General features: G+C 46.8%; 1 protein-coding gene across 24 annotated transcripts in view; it reads left to right on the forward strand.

The window, feature by feature from the left end:
- Positions 1-25,280, forward strand: part of NRXN2 (neurexin 2) — a 1,346,335-nt gene that overhangs the window by 128,541 nt on the left and 1,192,514 nt on the right. For 8 of the 24 annotated variants that reach the window (XM_030218503.1, XM_030218508.1, XM_030218507.1 and 5 more), the window contains exon 2: positions 18,932-18,970. The exons of the other annotated variants lie outside the window; for them this stretch is intronic. In XM_030218503.1, the coding sequence (XP_030074363.1) occupies positions 18,932-18,970 (39 nt within the window). The remainder of the gene's footprint in view (positions 1-18,931; positions 18,971-25,280) is intronic. 24 annotated transcript variants of the gene reach the window in all.

Below are 25,280 nucleotides of genomic sequence, written 5' to 3' on the forward strand. Positions count from 1 at the left end.
GAAGACACTTGCCTCCTCTGCATTTATGTCAAAGAAGTATTTAATTATCTCCCACCTTTCTTCCAAAGCACACATACTGACGTCTTTATATCTGTCCTCATACGCTTTATAATAAAGATCACTGACCATTTTAGTAGCCACCCTCTGGACTGACCCGGTCCTGTTTATATCTTTTTTGTTTCGTATTTTCATTTTTATTGAAAGTTTCAAATATAATCAAGTGATCCACTGTATATCACAAAATCCAAGCAGAGACAATATCTACAGAACCACCATATAAACAAGAACTATGATACTGAGAAAAATTGGAACCATCAGTGTATCCTCTCCTTAACCCTCCCTTCCAACCCTCCCACCCCCCAATCCCCTCCTCTCACATTCAAAGGCCTTTAAGGTCCAAGGATAATTGGTCCCAGGTTAATGAGTTTTTAGGGCTTTTGTTCATCCTTGTTGCTGTTAAAGCTTCCATAGTGACCATATTTTGAAGACACCCCTTCCATACTTCCAGCGAAGGAACAGCAGATGATTTCTAATACTGAGCTACAACCCTCCTAGCCGCTAGGTAGCATAAATGAGTTTGGAGCCCCAAAGAGGAATAATTCCCCCCCCCCCACACTCCCATCAAACAAGAGGCAGGATCTAAAGCTGGGGTCTCAAACCTGTCCTCGGGACACACCTAGCCAGTCAGATTTTCAGGATACCCACAATGAATATGCATGGGATAGATTGGGACACAATGGAGGTGTGTCTCGATGACTAGGTTGAGAATCCCTGGTCTAAAAGGCTGCTTGAAAATTGACATCTCATGTGCTACCATCCCCCATAGTTCATGTGCAACCGGGCATGCCCATCAGAGATGAAACGACAGGCAACCTATTCCCCTACAGCCTCTCCAGCATTTGTCAGATAGAATCAACTTCAACTTATATAATTTAGCTGGAGAGAGGTGCCATCGCATGAGAACTTATATTAGCTTCTTTAATGCTGACAGTCACTGAAAACTTGTGAGTGGTCATTAAAATATCTTTCTATTGAGAATCAGAGTAGTCCACCCTCAGATCCCGCTCCCAGGCTAACGTATGGAAATTTTAGGAAACCTGTGGAAAATCATATAGCATAAATAGAGGCAGTGGTATGCTGGTAAATTTTTAACAATAGGCTCTCTCCCCGGTCCACATCTGCGCCCCCCCCCCCCCAAAATTGCAGAGCTGGCTATAGCAGGGGTGGGGGCAATGCATTATCCTCTCCAGGAAAAAAAATTAAATGATCCTAGGTTCCAATCTAATTCATGTTTAATATGGGATAAAATGCCATAAATAAGTAAATAAATAAATATAAACTTCTAACGTTCAGCACCTGATTCTCAAAGTGGACATATTCCAAACACTATAATGAAAATAAAATTATTTTTTTCTACCTTTGTTGTCTGGTGACTTTGCTTCTCTGATTATGCTGGCCCAGTATCTGATTCTGCTGCTCTCTATCTGTTCCCTTGACTCCGTTTCCAGGTCTTCCTTTCCATTTATTTCTTTTCTTTCTTCCTTTCTTCTTCATTTCTGGTCCTCCGCAGACTTGACTGTACAGTGGATCCAGCTTCTGCCTATTTTCTCCATCCATGTGCGGTTTCTCTCCTCACTTCCTTTTCCCTCATCTAATCTCCTTCCTCTATCTTCCCTCCATGTCCAGCATTTCTTCTCTCTCCCTTCCCTTCCCTCCATCCATGTCCAGAATTTCTCTTGCCCTCCCCTCCATCCATGTCCTGAAACTCTCCTCTCTCCCCTGCCCCCCTCTATCCATCCATACCCAGCAATTCTCTTTTCTCCCCTGCCCCCTACCCATCCATGCCCAGCAATTCTCTTCTCTCCCCTGCCTCCCTCTATCCATTCATGCCCAGCAATTCTCTTCTCTCCCCTGCCCTCCATGCCCGGCAATTGTCTTCTCTCCCCTGACCCCCTCTACCAATCCATGGCCAGCAATTGTCTTCTCTCCCCTGCCTCTCTCTACCCATCTATGCCCAGCAATTGTCTTCTCTCCCCTGCTCCCCTCTACCCATCCATGCCCAGCAATTGTCTTCTCTCTCCTGCCCCCCTCTACCCATCCATGCCCAGCAATTGTCTTCTCTCCCCTGCCTCCCTCTACCCATCCATGCCCAGCAATTCTCCTCCCTCCCCTGCCCTCCCCTCCTGCTCCCATCCATGTCCAGCGATTCTCCTCCCTCCCCTGTCCTCCCCTCCCGCTCCCAAACATATCCAGTGATTGTCCTTCGCCCCCACCCTCCCCTCCCGTTTTTATTACCTCCGTTGAAGCGCCGCGTTATTTAAAGCCCTGCTGCCCGTCCCTAGCCTTCCCTGTTTGCTTCTGATGAGTTTGTGCCCTTAGTCCCGCCTTCTGACGTATGACGTATGACGTCAGAAGGCGGGACTAAGGGCACAAACTCATCAGAAGCAAACAGTGAAGGCAAGGTAAGCAAGAGTACCAGTTGAATTACAAATGTTTTATAGAAGCAGGAGGAGAAACTATCTAACCCCGGTGCCTTGCCCACAGGTAGATGTCTAATGGTTGTATAGATCTCCTGGGCTGTAATATCAGCATCCAGCTGGTCTCTTAAAGCATCATTGGAGGGTTAAATTTAAAGTACTGATGTTGATTTTTAAGGCCTTGAGTAATGATGTTCCGGTTTCTGTTGCTAATTCTTTGAGAATTTATCGAACTTTGTGTTCTTCTTATAAACTTTTACTTGATATCCGCTCTTTTCATCAAGTTAGATTGACTGAATACCAGTCATCCATTTTTTTATATCGAAGGTGCTAAACAGTTGGACTTGTTACCTTTTGAGTTACGTAGTATGACTTCACTTCTTCAATTTTGTAAACATTTAAAAGCATTCCTTTTTATTCAAGCATTCGCTGATGATTAGTAACGACTGCTGTAATATGTTGAAAGCTACTGATGATTGACTTTTCTCTATGTTGAGCAAGAGTCTATTTGCCATATTGGATGTGTATATGTTTTGAGTAAGAGCTTACTTGTCTAGTTTGTATGTTTTTTTCACTATTTTTATTATGTATATTATATTGTGATCCGCGGATAGAGCACTTGTCAAGATGTTTACTAATAACCTCATCTGTGACTTTAGATTCTTAACTGTAGAGGTGTTTATAAAACTGCATAAAGCATTTCTGCTTATAATAACAAGTTCCCCCTCCCCCCTAATTTTAAGACTAGCTAATTCTTTTCTTCTCTGTTTTAACTTCTTGGCTAACAATCTGCTTGGCTTGTTGCCATATTCATAATGCATTTGTTGGGTTCTCTGAAGGTTATGAGCTATCTCTTCAACCTGAAGTTGGTTGAGTTCCATTCTCAAATGTTGTAACTTCTGCAGTACAGCTTTTGAGCCTTCCTGCTTATGTTGGATTTCTAATTGCCCAATTTGCTTCAATAAATCCCATTCCGTAGACAATTTATGTTTCTTTTTAGTTGCTTCCCACTTAATAAAGCCTTCCAGACAACAGCTTTTAATCCTTCCCATACTGCTCCATCCATTATTACCCCCATATCATTGAACTCCTAGGGGCCAATATTCAAAGTGATTTAAGTGGGCAGGAGCCTCTCCTGCTTGCTTAAGAGTTGTCCTAAATAAGGCCGCTTAGCTATGTGAGTGCCAACACTGAATATTGCTGGCAGTCGCATAACTAAAAAAAAAGCAAAACAAAACCCTGACCACTGCCGGCTGAATATCAGGGGGCAAGTATTCAATAATAGCTCTCTTAACATCTTTCAGTACCTGATCATCTCACAGAAGGCTCCCATTAAGGCGCCAAACCCCCCTCTCAGTAGCTGGTAATCCAGGTTGAAAAGGTGGCCTACATAGGGGCATGATCCAGCCATGTCATGAGTCCAATACCCACATTTACCAAATTTTTTAACCAATAAGGATCACCCAGCAGGAGGTCAATGTGTGAGTAGCTCTCATGCCTAGTGGAGTAAAAAGTATAGTCCCACTTGCAGGGTATTTGTTGTACCTTAGATCCACTAAGGAAAAATCAAGCATGATATTTGACAACTGTTTATCTTCTAGCTGTATTCCATCCTTAATTCTGCCAGATCTATCCCAAATGGGATCCAATACCAAATTATAGTCCCCTCCCCCCCCCCCCCCCACAACATTACACAGTGATGTTTTATTTTCCATGAGAGAAATAGATTAAAAGCATTTTCCAGAAAGGAACCGTGTGATCATTAGGGGCATAGACATTGAGTATAGAGAGGATCACATCCTCAAGTTCCCCCTTAAGTAACAAGACCCTCCCTTCTAGATCTCTCTCGATTGCAGTGACCTGTAGTGGGAAATCTTTGTTAATCAAGATTGCCACCCGTACTGTTTTCTTCTGTTGACTATTGGAACTATATTAAATCTGAGAAAACTGCTTATCATATAATAATCGCTCTGTCTTTCATAACAGGTGTGTTTCCTGGATTAATGCAATATCAAACTTTAAATAAAAGGCCCTATTTTACAATTATAGACCCCTGTCCCCTTTATCTCCCCTCCCCTTTTTCCTAGCCTGAGACGTCAGCCTTGGAGTCAATCAGAAGTAGTATTCACCACTGTGTGCTGGCGGTATCATTGCAACAATAATTAAGCACCCTCCCCTACAGCCCTATTTAATCATTTATACATAAACTCTATCCTCTACCCCCCCCCCCCCCCAAGCATTCACACGGCATGGATAGACCACATTAGGCACTGTGGAAAAAACAAAGAATTGCGCTAAAGCACCTCAAGGAGCTTTAAGCCCCCAAGTTCAATACCAAAGACTCAAGGACCAAAAAAATGTTCACTTTAATGGCCCTACTTCTCTGTCCGCTCATGTATACCTCAGGCATTTATCCCTGTGCACTTGCTACACCCACGGCCTCTTTATCTCTTGTACTTCTCATCTGCTTACACTAACAGAGACTTGGCTTTGCCCTGAAGACTCGGCTTCAGCTGCTGCCCTGTGTCATGGAGGTTACCTTTTCTCCCATACACCTTGCCTGTTTGGCCACAGAGGTGGTGTCGGGCTACTACTCTTACCCTCTTGTAGATTTCAACCTCTTCTTGTACCTCAGTCTCACTGCTTTTCTTCCTTTGAAGTCAACTCCATCCATCTATTCACGCCTCTACCTCTCCAAGTAGAGTCATTTATCGACCCCTGATAAGTCCTTTTCTTCCTTTCTCACTGACTTTGACTCCTAGCTTTCCTTCTTTCTCAAACCTTCATCTCCTTCTCTTATTTTGGGGGATTTTAACATTCATGCTAATGATCCCTCTGACTGCCTCTCAGTTTCTAGCTTTAGCATCCTCTTTCAATCTTCAACTGGCTTTTATCTTGGATTACACTGAGGCATAGCAGCTGAAGGTCTGTTTTCTACATGCACATTGTCTGCTTCTGGACACTGGCTGTTGCTCTCCAGTGCCTCTGTACTATCACTTTTGTAATTGTCTGCCATCCAAATGAACACATAACATGGCAACCCCTGCATTCCAAATTCTGCTCTTCACTACCAGAGGTCTTCCATGCCACCTGTACACATTTACCAAGTTGTATGGGAATCCCATCCAGCTGACACAGAGTGCACGGTAACAGATGGACAGACAGAAGGATAGACACCATGTGTAAATAAGGTTTTCCTTTTGCATACTTTGTAAACACCTAAAAGTTGCCTCACAAAGGAAACTCTGAGGTACAAAACATAAAATATTCTGGGGGTGTGCATGTAAAACGAGAGATGGGATGGAGTACTTCCAGAAGGATTGGCTTGGTTACCTGGAACCTCATGGGTGTAAGATGGGACAAGTGTTACTAGAAAGCTCCAGATAATAGAGACAGGCCAGATCAATTCTGGATTTCCTCCCATGTATTACATCTGTGGATCTGATGCTCCTGCCTTTTCTAAAATCACATAGGTTCAGTCAGTTCTTGAAGGTCTGTAACTTATAGACAGCCCTGGAAGTAGTTTGGGGGGGCCTGGGGGCCTCCACTGTGGGCTCAGGTTCTCTTCAAATGTGAAACTCCTGTTAAATGGCTGGCAGGGATGCCAAAGCCCCACCAGCCAAAGAAATTTGTTTCCAACCTGCTCCCCTTCTCCTCACACTGCTGCAGTACAGAACAGTGGCATAGCTACAGGGCGTCAAGGGGGCCTGGGCCCCCCAAGCTGGATCTGTGCCCCTGGTTTGGCTGGCGGGGGTCCCCAACCCCTGCCAGCTGAAACATTTTTTTCCACCGCTGATCTCCGGCACCAACGCATTTCCTGCCCTGCTCTCTCTTACCCTCACATCCGGCACACTCGTTTTAGTGAAACTGAGCATGCACGCATGATCAATTTCATTAAAACAAGTATACCGGACATGACGTGAGGGGAAGAGAGAGCAAGGCAGGAGTGCTTCAGCTGGTGGGGGTTGGGGACCCCTGACAGCCAAGGTATTCCCCTGCCTAGTGGTCAATTTCAGGCCTAAATTCGGTTTCAGTTGAAACCAAAGATATTTGTTTCGGTTGGGCTCTAAAGCACACTAGATGCTATTCCAGTGACTCCTATACCTGATCCTGGAGGCACCCTTGCTAGTCAGATTTTCAAGATATCCACAATGAATATTCATACAAATATCATCATAAATAACTAGAATACTTTTAAAACATACATTATATTCTTTATTACCAACTCATATCACAAAGACTTAACCTAAACAATTCACCAGCATTATGAATATATAAAAACATTCAATCCACATTATCGACATTAAATATCTCATTATGCAGATATTCTTATTTGAGGGTAAATCTACAATCACAATTTACCCAACACTGAAAATCCATCTCAAAATTCTATGATCATTTCAAATCCATAAAAAATAAGTAGAAACTTCCACTTATCTGAAAAGTTATTGGTAGTCTTTCATCAAAAGGTATTGCAAAGTTGTTAGCAGTTCTTTATTGAGAGGTATTGTAAAAAGCTGTCAACAAACGCTCCCATGTTCACTCAATGCCCCCACATCACTCAGTGAAAATATCCATCGTGATAAAAAAATATCCTGCAAAGGTAGTGTTGTGCAAACTCAGAAGTCACAGTGCTCGATGATTACAAAACATAGACGCTCAAAACGCAACACGGTCCATGTTTCGCAAAGATTGCGTCATCAGGGGTTGAGACTACAAAACAAACCCCAAACCACACCATTCATAATGCTAATGGAAAAAAAATCACTTTCCAGCAAGTCATACAATATAAAATAATAATTATTACTTTGCAGATTCATGAAACATCTCGCGGACGCCAAGCAGTCACAGCTCCAAACAAAGCGCTCTACCCAGCATGAAGTCTGGTCTAAAACAAGATGCCAACACACAGCGCTATGCTATAAGGTTGCACCTAAGTGCTATAGCGGGTAACTGCAAGGAGGCATATATGTGGGTGGAACATGAGCCATATGTGTGTGTGTAACTTCCATGTGTAACATGTAGAAACCAGTATAAGTTATGCACTTTGCTTGGTCATGCTTAAATTTAGGCACCCCAATTTAGGTTTACCCCAGTATTCTATAATGGCTTTTTGACACACAGATGCAATTATAGCATTAGTGTAGCATTGGCACACCTAAATGGAAGCACCGAGTTATAGCGCTGCCCCTCTGTGTTTTCTCTTGCACACTATTTGCATGGAGGGCGCAGTCTTAAAGACATTGCTGCCATAATGGACAAAAATAACCCTGAGAAGAAAACAAAAATTCTTGTAAACATAGAAACAAGAGAAAAATGTAGGCAGATAAAGACCATATGGCCTATCCAGTCTGTCCACCCATGTCATCTACTCTCCCTATCACTCTCTTTGGAGGGTATCAGGCGAGTTCCCACTGGACAGTCCCCCCCCCCCCCCCCGAGACAATTCCCACCTAGGACAATCCCCCTGGGAACAATTCCCACTTAATAGGGAAAATTCCTACCAAGGACTTCCCCCTGCCGGTCATTCCCCCCCCCCCCCCCCCCCCGCCCCCCAGCCTTTGGTTTTTTTTTACTGACCATAGCTTCTTTCTTGTATTGGGTCCCATAAGTCCTGGTAATTTTTTATCATAATCAATGAATTAGGTTGAAACCTAGTTTGGGGGGAGGGGGCATTGCCCCCCCCCCCCCACACACATGAACTGCAGTTTGTATTTATCTATTTATAACCTAGTTTGGGGGGGTGTAGGGGGCATTGACCCCCCCCCCCCCAACTCACAAACTGCATGTCTGGAAGAGGAAAGAGATGTGTAAAAGATATTGTTGTGGGGGAGGGATGTGAGGGGTACTGGCCCCCTCAAACAATCTGGAAGAGGAAAGGGAGGGAGATTACTTGTCCTAGTGTGTTTCGTATTTTTTGGGTTATGAGTGGAAATTTTCCTCCCTGGTGTGGTGGGAATTGTCTAGATGGGAATTGGTGGGTGGGAACTGTCCTAGAACCCCTTGGAGATCCTATGTACTTCTCCGAAGCTCTGTTGAATTCAGATACTGTTTTTGTCTCCACTGCTTCCACTGGGAGGCTGTTCCATGAATTCACCACCCTTTCCGTGAAGAAGTATTTCCTCAGGTTACTTCTGAATCTATCCTTTTTCACCTTCATCCTATGACTCCTAGTTCCACAACTTCCTTTCAACTGAAGGAGAATCACCTCCTGTGCATTTATGCCACATAGGTATTTAAATGTCTATATCATGAGAAAAGACATAAACGTTTTTCAGCTGCCCATCCCTAATATTGTGTATCCATTTGTGTGTTTATCACTAGTGTCAAAGTCAGCTCTCCATCCCAGTGCCAATTCCCTAAGAAAACTTTCAGTCCCCTAGCCTGCTGCTCCCCAAGATTTTGATAATTAAACTCAACAATCAGGATGATCACATAAACATCTTATAAAAATGCAGGTGCTGATGTTTCTTTGAGTTTGTGTGGCTGTCAGAACCTATTCCTTTATTTTGACTGCAGCTGCTTTTTGCTGCTTCCATGAAGCTGCTACCCTAGGCAACTGCCTGGTCTGGCCTAATGGTTGGGCCAACCCTGTTCCTTCTGCCTCCCCAGCCTAGCACTGGTGTTCATGATGGGCTCTCTCTGCAGCTCTGTCTCTCCCCCAGAGCTGCAGTTAAGCAGCAGGGACTGTGCGATTAATACCTTAGAATGAATGCAATATTAATGAGCTATACTGACTGCAATTATGCAAATCGGGTTAATTACAGATTAATGCGGGAAGGGGAACACTTCAAAGGAAAAAAAAAAGAAATGTAAAGTGTGTCTGAGGCACAGATCTAGAAGGAAAACATCCTACAAGGATGTCATTCTGTCCACAGTCTGCCTCACGGCCTCCCAATGTACTGTGGACCCATGGAAGTAACTGGTGGACACTGAATGATAGGAGCCTGATAAGAGCTGAGTAGGAAGAAGTGAGACCAGAGGCCTCCTAGGGAGAAAGTTTGCTGATATAACTGGATGGGGAGGATTAAAAAGAGAAATGCAACAAGGGGAGAAGAGATGGGTGGAAGGAATCAGATGAAAGCCCAGAGAGGCAGAGGGTATCTGATGGCAGCCAGAACCAGGGGAGGAAGGACTAACTCTGATGAGACGTGAAGGGCCAATGCGTAAAGCATTAGCGCAGCTTTAACCTGGTTTTACCATGGGGTTTTACAGGCTGAGCAACGCTCAAATGGTTTCAGCGCGAGTATTAACTTGCGCTGAAACCATTACCGCAGACCACATTACAATGCATTTAAATGCATTCTAATGTGGTCATTTAGTATTCCCCAGCCATGCTCAAATAAAAAAAGTTTCTTCTGCACTTTTACTGTGAGAAACTTTTCGCCAGGTCCGAGGTAGCATAGAAGGGTTGATTGAGAGAAGCGGGTGTCTAGCAGCACTTCTTCTCTTCCTCCAGCCCCACAACCCTGCCCTAGACTGCTTTGTGCACTAGCCCCAGCATCCCTCCCTCTCCCTGACCCAAACACCCTCCCCCATCCCCAGCTTAAAAGTTTGCCATGGTAGTCTAGTGGTCCCCCAGCACCCTGACTACTTTCCAACCCATCAACCCCTTCCTGATATTAAAATCATGGTGGTCTAATGGTTCCCCTTCTGACCTGACCCCCACTTCTCTGTCCCCTAATATAAAAATATACCTTGGTGGCCTAGTACCCCCCCCCCCCTAGTTGCAAGAACAATCCCTGGTAGTCTAGCAGGAGTCTACACCCCCCTGACCCCTCCTACCTCTGGGTACTGCCATCTGCAAAATGGTGGAGCCCTGCCCCTAGGGTTACCATATTTGTGGAGACAAAAAAGAGGACACACAAAATAAAATGCCGCCCCTCCCTGCCACACAGTCACGTTGACTCTCCATGAAAGCCAGATTCTATAAGCAGTGAAAATACTGGTAAAAAGTAACAGAAGTGCATTTTCTTCCATACTCTGCTAAATACAAATTTAGAAAAGATATACATTTACAAAAAAGCAAACATCCATGAGCAGCATGTCCCTCTTTCCTTTCCCTCCCATCCATGAGCAGCATGTCCCTCTTTCCTTTCCCTCCTATCCATGAGCAGCATGTCCTCCTTTCCTATCTGTCAGCTTCTATCCATGTGCTGCATTTCCCCCTTTTCCCTTCCCCTATGTGTATGTCCCCCTTACCAATCTTCTTTTCTGCACCCACACTCCGCCTTTTTTACAGCCTCCCTCCCTGCACCCACAGCCATGATCAACCTTTTTTACAGCCTCCTCCTTCCATTCCTCCCTCCATCCACATGACTCCATCCATCCATCCACCTCCCATCCCCTCCCTTCCAGCCCTGAGTTAGGGTGCCCTCCCTGAACCTACCTTAACGCACCCTGGTGGTCTAGTGGCCTCTTCGAAGCAGGAAAAAAATCCCACTTTTTCCTGCCCGCCGCCACTGATCTACTTGCTGCTTCCGCTTCTTCAAAATGGCTGTTGAGACTTCCAAAGTCTTGCAAGGCCACCACTTGAAGTCTCAGCAGCCATTTTGAAGAATAGATGGCAGCGAGCAGTTCAGTGGCAGTGGGCAGGAAAGAGTGGGGTTCTTTCCTGCCCGAAGAAGCCACTAGACCACCAGGGTGTGTTAAGGTAGGTTCAGGGAGAGCACTCCGAGGCTCGGGGGGGGGGGGGGGGGGGGGGGAGGTGAGCCAATCTGCCAGCCCAGCCATTGGGAGTGCAGCACAGCCCATCTCCTGCCAGAAACCCAGACAAATGGGCAAAACCACCTGGATGCCCAACAGTTCCCGGGAAAGGAGGACGTGTTCAGCTCGGACATATGGTAACCCTAGGCACCCCATGTGGTGCATCCCCGGATTCACTGGGCATGGCCTGTTTATGATATAAGGATACACCATGTGGGGTGGGGAGTCATCATTTTTAAGATGATGGTGCCCAGAGGCAGGAGTAAGTGGGCATCGTTCCTGCCTAGTGTGAGGTACGGGGGTGGGGTGTGTGTGAGCTTCCGCTAGACTACCAGGGATTGTTTTTGCAATGGGGGGGGGGGGGAGGAGAGTGACCAGAGGGACTGAGTGGGCCACCTAGACCACCAAGGCATTTTTTTAATATTAGGGGAAGGGGGTAGGCTGGGGAAGGGAGCTATTAGACCACCAGGGTATTTTGTTATATTAGAGGAAGAAGGATTGAGTCAGAAGGGGGTGGGTGCTGCTAGATACCAGGGATATGTTTTGGGGAGGACGGGAAAAGATGTCAGTTTGGGGGATGTTTTTCGGGGTACTTGTTGCTGAGGCATGTTTTTTTTAAATGTCAGCTTTTCCTGTCAAGTGTCTGAGCCAATCACTGCAGCCCCAGATTACTGCTTCGATTTTAACGTGGCAGTAATTTGCATGCTCATTTTGCACTAATTTCAGGGTACAGTAAAGACTCTTCCATGAGCCTTTCAGTGTCTCTGTCTCTCCCCCCCCCCCCCACTGGGAAAGAGGAAAGAAATCTCATTGGGGGGGGGGGCTCTCTGTAGACTGAAAGGAGTCAGGTGAGAGACTTCATGGTAGAGGGTAGGGTGGAGGTGGGAATACCCAATGAGAACACAGAGGAAGGAATTAAAAATAGACTTCCAGGAATGAGAGTTCCTAATGAGAGATAAGAGGAGTAACCTAATGGTTAATGCAGCAGGCTTTGATCCTGGCAATCTGGCAGTGGCGTACCAAGGGTGGGACGGTGGGGGCAGTCCGCCCCAGATGCATGCTGCAAGGGGGTGCAGGGAGCAGCCATGCAGCTGTCGGCTCCGCCGGTTCCCTGCTCCCTCTGACATTACTTCCTGTTCTGGAGTAGGGAACCGGTGGAGCCAACAGTCGTGCAACTGCTGCCTGCACCCCCAGGAGGTAAGAGTGATGCGCTTGGGGGGGGGGGGGGGTGGAGGTGATGTGCCAGGGGGTGTCATGATTCGTGGGGTGGGGGCGCAGTGACAAGCCGCCCCGGGTGGCAGCCGGCCCAGGAACACCACTGCAATCTGGGTTCAGTTCCCACTGCAGTGCCTTGTGACCTTGGGCAAGACATTTACCTTTCATGGCCCCAGGTACAAAAACTTAGATTGTGAGCCTTCTAGGGACAGAGAAAGTACCTGCATATAATGTGGACAATGCTGTGTACATTTAGTAGTGCTATAGAAATGATTATTAGTAGTACATAGATGAGAGGCAGTTGATATAGAACAACCTTAAAGGTTTATTTTCCCTGGGGGTGGGGGGAAATTTCAGGCAAGCTCCTTGACAGCACTGACCTTTCCATGGATCAGTCGTTTCCTCCTGTCACCTGATGCATCTAATCCCCCTGCCTGCAGGGATTGGGAGGAGGGAGGGAGGTGTCCAATCTTATCAGACACTGCAATTATCAAGAGACACTGCTGGCCTGCAGAGATAACCGACTCACTGTGATCTACAGCAGGCGGCAGCGGCACTGCGCTAGCAGCCGCACGTTAACCCCTTTCAGGTCTCTACAGTGCTGTTTGCCAAAGAGAGCTGGTGGGAAGAGAGCAGGAGGAGTGGGAGTAGGTTTCCTATTAAAAGTAAGAAGGGCAGCATGACAGAGGCCAATTTTACACTGAAAGAGCAGTGCACAAAGAGATCCTCAGAAAGGATGCTTTCCCTTTCCCCTGGCTGGCCTGGGGGTACGTAGCACTTAAGGTGATGCTGGAATCAGGTTTGGTTATTGCTGTACTGAACTTCTTTGGTTAGCACTTGGTCAACAGACAGTGCTGAGACCAGCCTTTTCTGCTTTCAGGGCAGATATTAAAATTTAAACCATGTACACCTCCCACCTAGCTTCCCGATTTAACAGTATCAGCAGCTCTGTTCCAGCCCTCCCCTCTTTGATAGCAATTCTGGACAACCATCCCCTTCTCTGCCACCACCATTCACATCTCTTTTATCCTTTCTCCATTCTCCTTGCCCCCTACCACAATAAGGATCAACTTCTTTCTCTCCACCTTTTGGCACCCCAGCAGTATATCAGGTTTCAAGTTTATTTCAATATTTATTACCCCGCCCATCATGGAGATGTCTGGGCAGCTTACATACTAAAAATATAGATAGGAAAAAAAGGAAGGAATAAAGGGTGGGATAGAACTACAATTATGCATAGGAGAGAGGAGGTGGGGAATGGAGTGGAGGAGTGGCCTAGTGGTTAGGGTGGTGGACTCTGGTCCTGGGGAACTGAGGAACTGAGTTCGCAGAGGCAGCTCCTTGTGACTCTGGGCAAGTCACTTAACCCTCCATTGCCCCATGTAAGCCGCATTGAGCCTGCCATTAGTGGAAAAGCGCGGGGTACAAATGTAACAAAAAAAAAAAAAGAAGGGCTGAGATTGGTCAGAAAGGGCCTACAGGCCTCAACTCTGTGGAGCATCAAGCAAGGTTAGGAGAATGCATCTGAGAATAGGAGTATATCACTCTATCCATCCCCATCCCCGCCTTCATCTCACCCTATTCCTCTCTCTTCTAATGCTTCTCCCCCATGGCCTTTCCCTTTCCTACTCACTTGGTTGATATTCAAGGCAGTGTTGGCACCATATGAAAAATTCAGTATAGAACCTGTGAGCTGGCAAATGCTCACAGGCCCCGAGATAGGCTTACCCCTTTCTCCAGCATGGGCTTTCGGTTACCTGAAATCTGTTGAAGGAGTGGGGCTGCTGTAAGATCTCTGAGTAAACACTGGCTTAGGGATCCCATGCTGATTTGTTTCTTCTGTGGCCAGTGCACCATCTCTGTTGTCCTTTTAGATATGACACCCAGGACAGGTACCTGGATAGCTCCAACTTGCCCCAGCACTGAGTCAAGGAATACAAAGCCTTTCACCTCTAGGACTGTAGGGCTCAGGGAAGAGGTGCAGGGATACCAGAGCCTGTCACCTCTTAAGACTGAAGGGCTCAGGGAATGGGTACAGAGCCTGCCACATTTAGAACTGGAGGGTTTAGAGGATGGGTACAGGGATACAAAGAAGAATCTTTCACTTCTCCTAGGACAAGCAGGATGCATCAGCCACATGTGGGTGACATCATCCGATGGCTCCCATTGGACGAAAATGCTCTCCAATAGCTCAGAGAGATTTTTTTAAATCCCTCTGAGCATGTGCAGTAGATGCCCCTGCTGGGCAAGTCCAGGCAAACCCCCTTCCTGCCTAAGTTCTCCGTCATTCCCAACAGTCGGATTTTCTTCAGCTCTCCACCAACGAACATTCAGTCCATCTGCTCAACAAACTCACATCATCAGAAACAGCTTCCAGGACACCAATATGGAGGTTCCAGTTTGAGTAGAGGTGTACGTGTATGTCCAAGATATAGGACTATCAGACCTCATTCTGCATGTTTGCTCTATGGCCACAAGTCTCTGTGCCCACATGAACAGGCTGCCTGCTTGCTTTAGGGCCGCTTGTCTCTGCGCCGACATGCACAGATGAAACACTCTCAGGATACTGTTTGGGCACTAAGTGGTAAGGATTACCAGACTTCCTTCCTGCCTGTTTGCCCTATGGCCACACGTCTCCGCGCCCACATGCATAGGCTGCCTGCTTGCTTTACAGCTGCACTCTCCAGGACATTACAGATAGCGGCACGAAACCCTAGACCGCCAATGACAGCTCCTCAACCAGGCTGCTTTTGCTGCCTGCCAGTGCTGAGGCTGCCACTAATCAGCCACCACTGGGCTGTCTCTCTGGGGTTTTGGACCTTCCCTGATTAAGTCTGCTAGCATTATCGGGCCCCCCTAAGCAGCATCAAACGATATTACCTCCACAGGACGGCCCTGCCTTAGCCCCAGATAGCCTCCTCAGGTACTTAGCTACCGTGAGGACACATCAGGGGAGACTTTCCTCAGCTGCTCAACTACTTTACCACCGGGAATTCAGAGAGGGTCCTGCCCTTAGTGGGGGGGGGGGGGCACAGTGGGAAAGGGGGGTCTGACCACACCTGGTGCCATCAAGTACTCAATCAAGCCTCAGCGCCATGCAGGCCCTGCCACCACCCTCATCGGGACGATATCTACCCAACCATTCTGTCCCTGTCTACCCTCTCCCGCACTGTCATCTCTGCCGCGGGCCAGCGAGCCCTGCCCAACTAGACACTGCAGGTACAGGAGCACCATAAATTCACAGAGCCGGAAACATTAATCATGCCTGTTAGACCTGATTGCTTCCTTAGTCCTGGCACTGCCTTCACCGGGTCCCCTCCTCAGCACTTGATCTCCAGTGCTTCCGCCCGGCACCGCCCACTCTTTGCCAATGCGACTCACCTCCGACTTTGCTCCAAATGATATTGAGATTGCACTGCTTACTTAACCCTTCAGTTCCAGGGCAAAAAGGTGGAAGGTACACCTTCAAGAACTGGGAAACAGCCCGGGTAGCTAAAAGCCAACAGCTTTGAACAAAACAAAACATTTTTCTTTTTAAAAACCTGCTTAGTAACAAGGACTGCTTAAACCTGAGGTTCCCTGGCTAATGCTATCACACAGGCGTGCTCCCCCCCTGCCACTACCTAAGCACCAGTACCCTTCTGAGATCTACTCCAACACCAGGTCATCACCAATATGCCCACAGAAGATGGTTGCCACCGGCCCACCATGTGCCACCATCATGCAGAGGTTTTTCTCTTACAGCGAGACACTAAAATCTTTTCTAGACTTGTAGTACTTGTTCTTGCACCCCCTATTGACAGGGGACCTATGGGCTCATTGAGGAAAAAAAAAAGGAAAACCTACAAGGGTGCTCTGCTAAGCCTGCTGATTGAAGGATACCACCCCCCCCCCTAACCATAGGGCCACAACACCGCCAATATTAAACAAACTCCATACCCATGTCCACTTAGAGGTAATATCTACGGGGTTTAGTATCTCTAATGTCAAGGAAGAGAGATGAGGCTACAGTTGCTGAGCCACACATCAGCAAGAAGGGTTCCTAGGCACGCCTCACGTGTACCTTAGTCAAATCACCAGAAGCACAAGCAACTACGTCATAGGCAAGGACTAGGAACACTTCAATGGAGCTCACTCATGATCTCAGGAACTCTTGTAAAGAACCTCACTCACAGCCACACCTGTAACAAAAGCTCTTGTTTGTGCATGCCTCAGCAGCACCTCACTGGAACAGAACTAACATCTGGGGCACTATCGTCCCAGGCCGCTCTAACAATTTGGGAATGCCCCCTACCAACCTCAATGGGAGACTCTCACCTGCAACTTACCAGGACACAGATTGCAGCCTTTCACCAAAACAAGTATGCACTACACACATATCTGGGACTCGGTCAAAGCCGTGCATCAGAAAGCATGGCTAAACTCGCACTCAAAACTGTGTCCTGCCGGTATTAGCGATCTGATCACTTCTAAAATACAACTCAGGCTTTGATAGCCCTCCTGTTGGTTCCGCTACGCTGAGGTGTGTAAACTCACATACCTGAATACTCCCTGTGGGTTAAACTGGTAAAAGGGAAGGGAAAATGTATATACGTTGGTGTAACATACAGGTCACCTTCACAGTCAGAAGAAATGCACAGAGACTTAATTGAAAACATCCACAAAATAGCTAAGAATGGAGAAGTACTACTGATAGGTGATTTCAACATGCCAGACCAATTAGGGTGTCCCTGCCGCGTGGTTGTCTAGAAGGAAAGAGATTTTGGATTCTCTACAGGAAGAACTGTTTCAGAAGTGGGTAACAGAACTGACACAGGTTGGAGCTATCCTAGACCTAGTGATTATAAACGGGGAACATGTTTCTGATGTTACAGTGGGAGACCATTTGGTATCTAGTGACCACTGAATGGTGTAGTTCAATATTAAGACAAAGGAGGAGAAGGCTTATTCAAGATTGAAGATCCTAGATTTCAAAAGAACTAACTTTGCCGAGATGGGGGAGTTTCTCAGGAAAGAGTTAGCTGGATGGGAACAGCTGAAAGAAGTAAAACAGCAGTGGATGAAACCGAAAAGAGCTATTTTAAAGGTGACAAACCTTTATGTTAGAAAATTACATAAAAGTAAGAGGAAAAGAAGACTGCTCTGGTTCTCAAACATAGTAGCTGAAAAGGTAAGGGAAAAAGGTTAGCTTTCATGCATTATAAGAAGATTCAGAAAGAGTAGGAAAGGCAGAAATACCTGGAAAAGCTTAAGAGAAGCTGGAAAAGCTGTAAAGAATGCAAAGAGGCAAATGGAAGGAAGGATAGCTGATATGCTTGGGGGACAAGATGTTTTTTCAGATATATAAATGACAGGCGGAAGTGCCATTGTCACGGTCTCAGGCTCTAAGCAAACTGTCTCGGACTCAGGAACAACGTGAGCTCTTGGGCTGCTGTCAACGAACGGCAGCAGCAGGCAAAACCCTCTAACCAGGACTGGACTAAACAACCAGGAATGGAGCAGACTAGAAGTGCAATAAGCACACAGGCAGAAACAGTCAAAGTGCACAGAACACACAGGCTGCACTAAGATACAAACCAGGACTGGACTAAACAAGCAGGAGTGGAGCAGACTAGAAGTGCAGTGAGCACACAGGCAGAAACAGACCAGAAGTGCACAGAGTACACGGGCTGTACTAAGAGACAAACCAGGACTGGACTAGGCAAGGAACACAGGGACAGAACTAAGTAAAGCCAGAAGAGAAAACACTCAAACGGACCGTAAGGCTGACCTGGAATCGATGCACACACAGCTCTCTCATGCAGGCTGCAAGGTCGAATGGGAACCTAAACACAACAGCAGAAGGAAGAAGAAACTAGGCAGAGCTCTAGGCGAGGCACACTAGACAGAGCTCTAGGCGAGGCAGACTAGGCCACACAAACATACAACAGAACAAACAACGCACAGACAAGCTGAAGAACTAAGACAGAAGTGCTAACCTTTGCACAAAGACAAACAGTAGAACTCAGTCAAAAGTGCTAAGCTTAATACACAGACAAACAGATAAGAACCAAGGCAGAAGTGCCCCACTGTACACTATCTAGGAAACAAGACAGAAGTGCTATACAAGCACACAGACTAGGAAACAGGTCACAAGTGCTACACAAGCACACTGACAAACCTGGAAACCTTTGGCTTTGCAAAGGCCCTGAATGAATGTCCTCACCTTCCTTATGAAGGCCCTCACTGATGATGTCATGACTACAGGAAAGAGACTTGGAACACATTGAGCACCAGAGTGAGGCTTGGAACTCACAGGAAATGGAAGCAGAGGCAACAATGCAAAACAGACTGCTGCCACCTCTGAAGCTGACCACTGGAAGACAAGGTGAGACTCAAAGCTGAGGGGGAGGAATATGTAGAATCTAAGGATAAAGCTGAACTCCTTAATAACTATTTCTGTTCTGTGTTCATGGACAAAAGGCTAGGAGTAGGACTACAGAAAACAAATGCTAATGGGGATGGATGGATGGTAGACTGGGACCGATTTTCAGAAGACTCTGTTTGGGAGGGGCTGGCTAAACTAAAAGTAGGCAAAGCGATGGGGCCTGATGGGATGTATCCGAGGGTGCTTAGGAACTCGGAGATATTCTGGCGGCACCACTGTCTGACCCAGTGGCGATCCTAGGTCGGCTGCCACCCGGGGTGGATCGCCGCTGCGCACCCCCCCCAGGTGCAGCGGCGTCCGTCCCCTCAGGGTGCAGCATGACACCCCCTCCCCAGCACAATGACACGCCCCTCCCCGGCCCCCGGGTGCATTCTTGGCTGCTGGAGGGTGCAGAGAGCAGTCGCGTGGCTGTCGGCGGCTCCGCTGGCTCCCTGCTCCCTCTGCCCGCAACAGGAAGTAACCTGTTCCGGGGCAAAGGGAGCAGGGAACCAGTGGAACCGACAGGCACGCGGCTGCTCTATGCACCCTCCAGCAGCGTGCACCTGGGGCGGACCGCCCCCACCGCCCCGCCCTTGGTACGCCACTGGTCTGACCTCTTCAATGCTTCCTTAGAGTCTGGAGTGGTTCCAGAGAACTGGAGAAGGGTGAATGTGGTCCCTCTGCACAATTGCGGAAGTAAGGAGGAGGTTGGGAATTACAGACCTGTCAGTCTGATCTCGGTGATGAGTAAACTAAATGAAACGCTTCTAAAGTGGAGGATTGTGAGGTATCTCGAATCGAATGGACTGCAGGACCCAAGGCAGCATGGCTTCACTAGAGGCAGGTCATGTCAGACGAATCTGATTGATTTCTTTGACTGGGTGACTAAACAGTTGGATGTGGGAGAGACATTAGATGTAGTGTACTTGGATTTTAGCAAAGCCTTTGACACGGTCCCACACAGGCGATTTATTAATAAACTGAGTGCCCTTGGTATGGGACCTAAAGTGACTGACTGGGTTAAAAACTGGTTAAGTAGAAGGAGACAGAGGGTAATGGTAAATGGAGCTTGCACTGAGGAAAGGGCTGTTATCAGTGGTGTACCGCAGGGTTTGGTCCTTGGGCCAGCTCTTTTTAACATCTTCGTGAGTAATATTGTGGAAGGACTGTCTGGTAAGGTTTATCTCTATGCGGATGATACCAAACTCTGTAATAGGGTGGACACCCCAGAGGGTATGGATGGTATGAAGAAGGATCTAGTGAAGCTTGAAGAATGGTCCGATGATTGGCAACTAAGATTTAATGCTAAGAAATGCAGGGTCATTCACTTGGGTTACAAGAATCCAAGGGAACGGTACATTATAGTGGGTGAAGTGCTTCTGTGTACGAAAGAAGAGCGGGACTTGGGAGTGATTGTGTCTGATGACCTTAAGGTGGCCAAACAGGTAGAAAAGGCGATGTCCAAAGCCAGAATGATGCTTGGGTGCATAAGGAGAGGGATGACCAGCAGGAAAAAAGAGGTGATAGTGCCCTTGTATAAGTCTCTGGTGAGGCCCCATTTAGAGTACTGCATGCAATTCTGGAGACTGCACCTATGGAAAGATATAAACAGGATGGAGTCGGTCCAGAGGGTGGCTGCAAAATTAATAAGCAGTCTCTGTTGTAAAACATATAGGGACAGGCTTAGGAACCTCAACATGTATACATTGGAAGAGAGGCAAGAGAGAGGGGATATGATAGACACGTTTAAATACCTCAGTGGCATCAATATACAGGAGGCGAGCCTTTTTCAAATGAAGGAAAACTCTGGAATGAAGAACAATATGATGAAATTAAGAAGAAATGGACTTAGGAGGAATCTAAAGATACTCTTTCACCGCAAGGGTGGTGGATGCATGGAATGGCCTCCCAGTGGAGGTTGTGGAGACGAGGACTGTGTCAGAATTTAAGAAAGGTTGGGCCAGGGGCGTAGCCACGGGTGGGCCTGGACGGGCCCAGGCCCACCCACTTTTCCTCCAGGCCCACCCAACATCCCTTGCATGTCGCGCGCTGCAACGAAAATGGTTGTCCTCCCCGCCGGCGCTGCCTCGGCCCCTGCATGATACCCTGCCTCTGTCCCTGCCTGCATTCTTTTCTTCGATCGTCGCGTCGCCGGCAGCGCTGCCATTCACTCAGGCAGCTCCGCTCCCCTCTGCTGCATCCATCTGGCCCTACGTAAACAGGAAGTGCGTCAGAAAGCTGGATGGACGCGGCAGAGGGGAGTGGAGCTGCCTGAGGTAATGGCAGCGCTGCCGGCGACGCGACGATCAAAGAAAAGAATGCAGGCAGGGACAGAGGCAGGGTAGCGTGCAGGGGCCGAGGCAGTGCCGGCGGGGAGGACAACCATTTTCATTGCAGGCGCGGTGGGACGCAGGGGTGGAGAGAGAGGCAGGGAAGGGCATGAAAGCTGCCTTACAGCAATTCCTCAAGGCCGCCACACTACAGCAGTGGCCAGGAGGAGAAATTAGTGGTTGGGCATCAGTGTCCTTGCCCTGGGCCTGCCCCGTGAGAGGGGGTGGGGTGGAGAGAGCGAGTGAGTGAGTGAAACGGTGGGGTGGAGAAATAATTGTTTGACATGGGGGAGGGAGAGATGCAGGAGGAAAAGAGAGGGAGAATTGCTTGATATGGCTATGGTGGGGAGAGGAAGGGAAAGGCTGCAGAGGAGTGGCAAAGGACGATAGAGGAAAAAAGTGTTGGACATGACAGTGGAGGGAAGGGAGTGAGAGATGAGAGAGGGAAATATTGAACATGGCTGGAGGGGAGAGAAAAAGATGTTAGACCAGGGGCTCAAGGCAGGGAGAGAGAGAGAGAGAGAGAGAAAGAAAGAAAGAAAGAAAGAGATAGTGGACAATATGGGAGAGATGTTGGACATAGAGGTGGAGCAAAGGGAAGGAGAGATGCTGCACAAGAGAGGGGGGAAGAGGGAGATATTGGATCCAGGGGCAGAAGGGAGATATGCTGGACAATGGGTAAGAGAGAGAAATGCAGGACAATGGAGGGAGGGGGTAAAAGGGAGATGTCAGGCTATGAGAGTGAAGAGAGAATAAAGAGAGAGGAGAGATGGTAATGAAATGAATGAGAGAATAGTGATTACAGGTGGTAGAAATATGGTAATGGTGCGTAGATTGAAGATGGAAGGGAATGGAAGGCTGGGAAGGAATGAGTTTGGATATGGGTAAGCTAGTGGGTGAAAGGAGATGAAAATTTGATATATATCTGAAAAGTAAAAAGGAGGATAAAGTTTAGAAAGAGGGTTAAATTTGAGTGGAGAGAGGCAGAAAAAAACAAAAAACAGAAAGGAAAGAGCTAAAATGGAAAGATCAATATATCAGAAGCAGTTGTAGTGAGGAAATGGAACGAGAGGAGAGAAAAGACAAATGGACAACAGTTGCTTGAAGAATTAGCAGAAGACGACGGGAAAGTGGGAAGGAGAAACTGAAACCAACATGATAGAAAAATAAAATGTCCAGACAACAAAAGGTAGAAAAATAATTTTATTTTGAATGTTTTAAATGGAATATGTTCAGTTTTATTGTGTTCAGTAGAAAAGGAAATGCATTTTTGTTTTTATTTCTCCAGTTCAATTTTTGTCTACATATTTTTATTTCTAATTTGTAATCTCTTGTTCTGTATTTGGTGATGGTGTGTCAGTGTGAGACTGTAATGGCAGATGGGGAGATTAAAGAGGAGAGGGCTTCATTATTTTCTGCCCTGGGCCCCAGCATGGCTAACAGCAGCCCTGACCCTTGCTGTAGCTGGTGGGGATCCCCAAGCCCTGCTAGCTGAGGACCTCCACTGAAGGTGGCCAGAAATTCCTTCTGCTGAGCTTGGCAGATGGGGGCAGCATCCTTGAGCCACTGACAACTAAGCATGCATGGGGTGCCGCTATCGTTGGCTCAAGGAGTTGTTGCTTCCAACCAAGCTTGGTAAAAGTAAATTCTGGCCATCTTTGGTGGAAGTTTTCAGGTGACAGAGCTTGGGGATCTTCATCAGCTAAAGTATTTATCTTTTGAGTTGGGAAATGCTGGGGGAGGGGGTTAGACTGAAAATTTTGTGCCCGCCCACTTTGGGTTCAGGCCCACCCAAAATTGGCTGTCTGGCTGCGCCACTGGGACAGGCATATGGGATCCCTTAGGAAAGGAAGAGTTAGTGGTTACTGAGGATGGGCAGAATGGATGGGCCATTTGGCTCTTATCTGCCGCCATGTTTCTATGTTTCTATTTGTATCTATACATATAACCGCAAAGCCAAAGGAAAAGGTAGAACCCCTATGTGTAGTAAAAAGACAGTCCAAACGTAGGGGTAGACCAAGAGATCTTCACAGCCAGGTACAGAATGTAGAAATCTTTATTAGGCACCTTTGCATATACTGGAAACCGAACCACAAGGGTTTATACGCAAGGAACTAATGCTATGCAGGCCCTAAGCAGCCTCTTTTCAACTGGCACTCATACTGACACCAACTGGAATTGCCAAAAATCATGGGATAGCACCAATTAATGCCCTGGTGGCCTTATCTGGGACTGCTTTCACACGGAAACCAACTGGAATCATTCCAAATCAATGGACCTACTCTTATCAGTGCCAAACTGGCTTCATTTGGTACTACATTCGAATTACACACCACTCCTACAATTTCCTAGCCCTAGAGTAGCAGTTGATTTGCCAGTGCTATGAAGACCCAAGGTTAGATACATATAAAATCTATATTTGTGGTGTAAGGACGTGATGACAGCAACCAGGTGAGCACAGTGACTATGCAATAGCATAGCCCCAACATCTTTGCATTCAGACCCAACCAGGGCACTGCCCAACATGTTCAGTTCCATAAATCCAAATACCCCTTGTGCTACCTCCTAGCATTGCCTTCATCTTCTCTCTGCCCTCATGCTGAGATTCTTTGATTATCTTGGACATGTAATAGCCCCCCATCAGCTTTTAATCCTTCAGGACCACTTAACCCAGGGATAGCTTAGTACAGCGGACTTCAAATCAAGGGACCCATGTTCAAATCTCACATTAGCCACACATCGTGCCCCTCCATAGCTCTTCAGTTCTCAGAGCTCCTCATTCACAGCCCCCCTTAAACCCATTATCATCACCCATAGGGATGGGGCATGGGTACTATGTTTGCCCATCCAGGCAATCATTAGTATGGGTCATTGTCACTCAGTCTACAAACCGGTAGTACTCCTATTCTACTTCTTATGGTAACCCTACCAGTGCCTGGGGTCATTATACAGACTGGCTGTATTTCTGCCGTGTTTTCAATTATTGGGACTGCTGGATTTTCAATTATTGGTTCGCTATATCAAAAGGGACCTTACTCAAACGGAGTCCCAGTATCACATATTCAAAGGTCTGTTAGTGGACATTCTAGTGTTCATACAATGATTCCTTTGACCCTCCAATGCCAACAAATGTGGTCTCTCCTACTTCCCTTTCCTGCACCTCTGGATTGGGCTGGACCCTCCTACTTCAGCACATCAAGGGCCGTAAGGACCAAAGACACACATGGGCATCAAACTCTCCTTACGACCCTTGACATGGCAGTCACCTACATGTGGATGATGCATCCTGCTTGTCCTAGGAGAAAGCAAAGTTATTTACCTGTAATGGGAGTTCTCCGTGGACAGCAGGATAAGTCAGCCATACAACCCACCCACCTCCCTTCTGAAGATCCATCCTTAGCTAGGGATTAACTGAGGCAGGAAGAGGGTTTGCCTAGACTCGGCCAGCAGGGGCATCTACTGCACATGCACAGAGGGGTTTAAAAAATATCTCTATTGGAGAATATTTCCTGCCAATGGCAACCATCGGATGACGTCACCCACATGTGGTTGACTTATCCGGATATCCACAGAGAACTCCCGTTATAGGTAAGTAACTTCACTTTAGGTGTGTCTTTACCAAGGACTTTCCCAGGCTACAGTGCTATGGCCCTATTCCAGGGGACCTCATCCATTCGCATCAGTTACTATGGAAGATATTTGAGATATACATTTTGAAAACCTAGCTGGCTCTTGTGAAGATTTATAAATATGAACTAGTTTTTGATTCTGAAAGACATTTCTGCCTTTTGAGTACCAGAGTTGGCGCCACTTAAAAACTCTAACCCGGATGAATTAGGGTGTCAAGTCAAGGAGCTGGTTTCTTTCCTTGTTGTGTTACATTACATACTTCTCTCTTATATTCCGCATATAGCATTAAAGTTCAAAGCGGATTACAAAACAAGAATCAGACCATTTGCCCAGGAATTACAATTATCAGTAGTAGTTGTATACCTAAACATAAAACCAATGACATGTTCTGATGTAAAACATATTCCTTAAATAATCTAGTTTTGATAGCCTTCTTAAAAGCTGTGTAACTATCCAAAGATCTTGTAGCAGCAGGAAGTGAATTCAAAGCCTTTGCTTCTTGATAGGAAAATAAAG

This window comes from Microcaecilia unicolor, chromosome 11, assembly GCF_901765095.1.
Source record: "Microcaecilia unicolor chromosome 11, aMicUni1.1, whole genome shotgun sequence".
NCBI classification, from domain to species: Eukaryota; Metazoa; Chordata; class Amphibia; order Gymnophiona; family Siphonopidae; genus Microcaecilia; species Microcaecilia unicolor.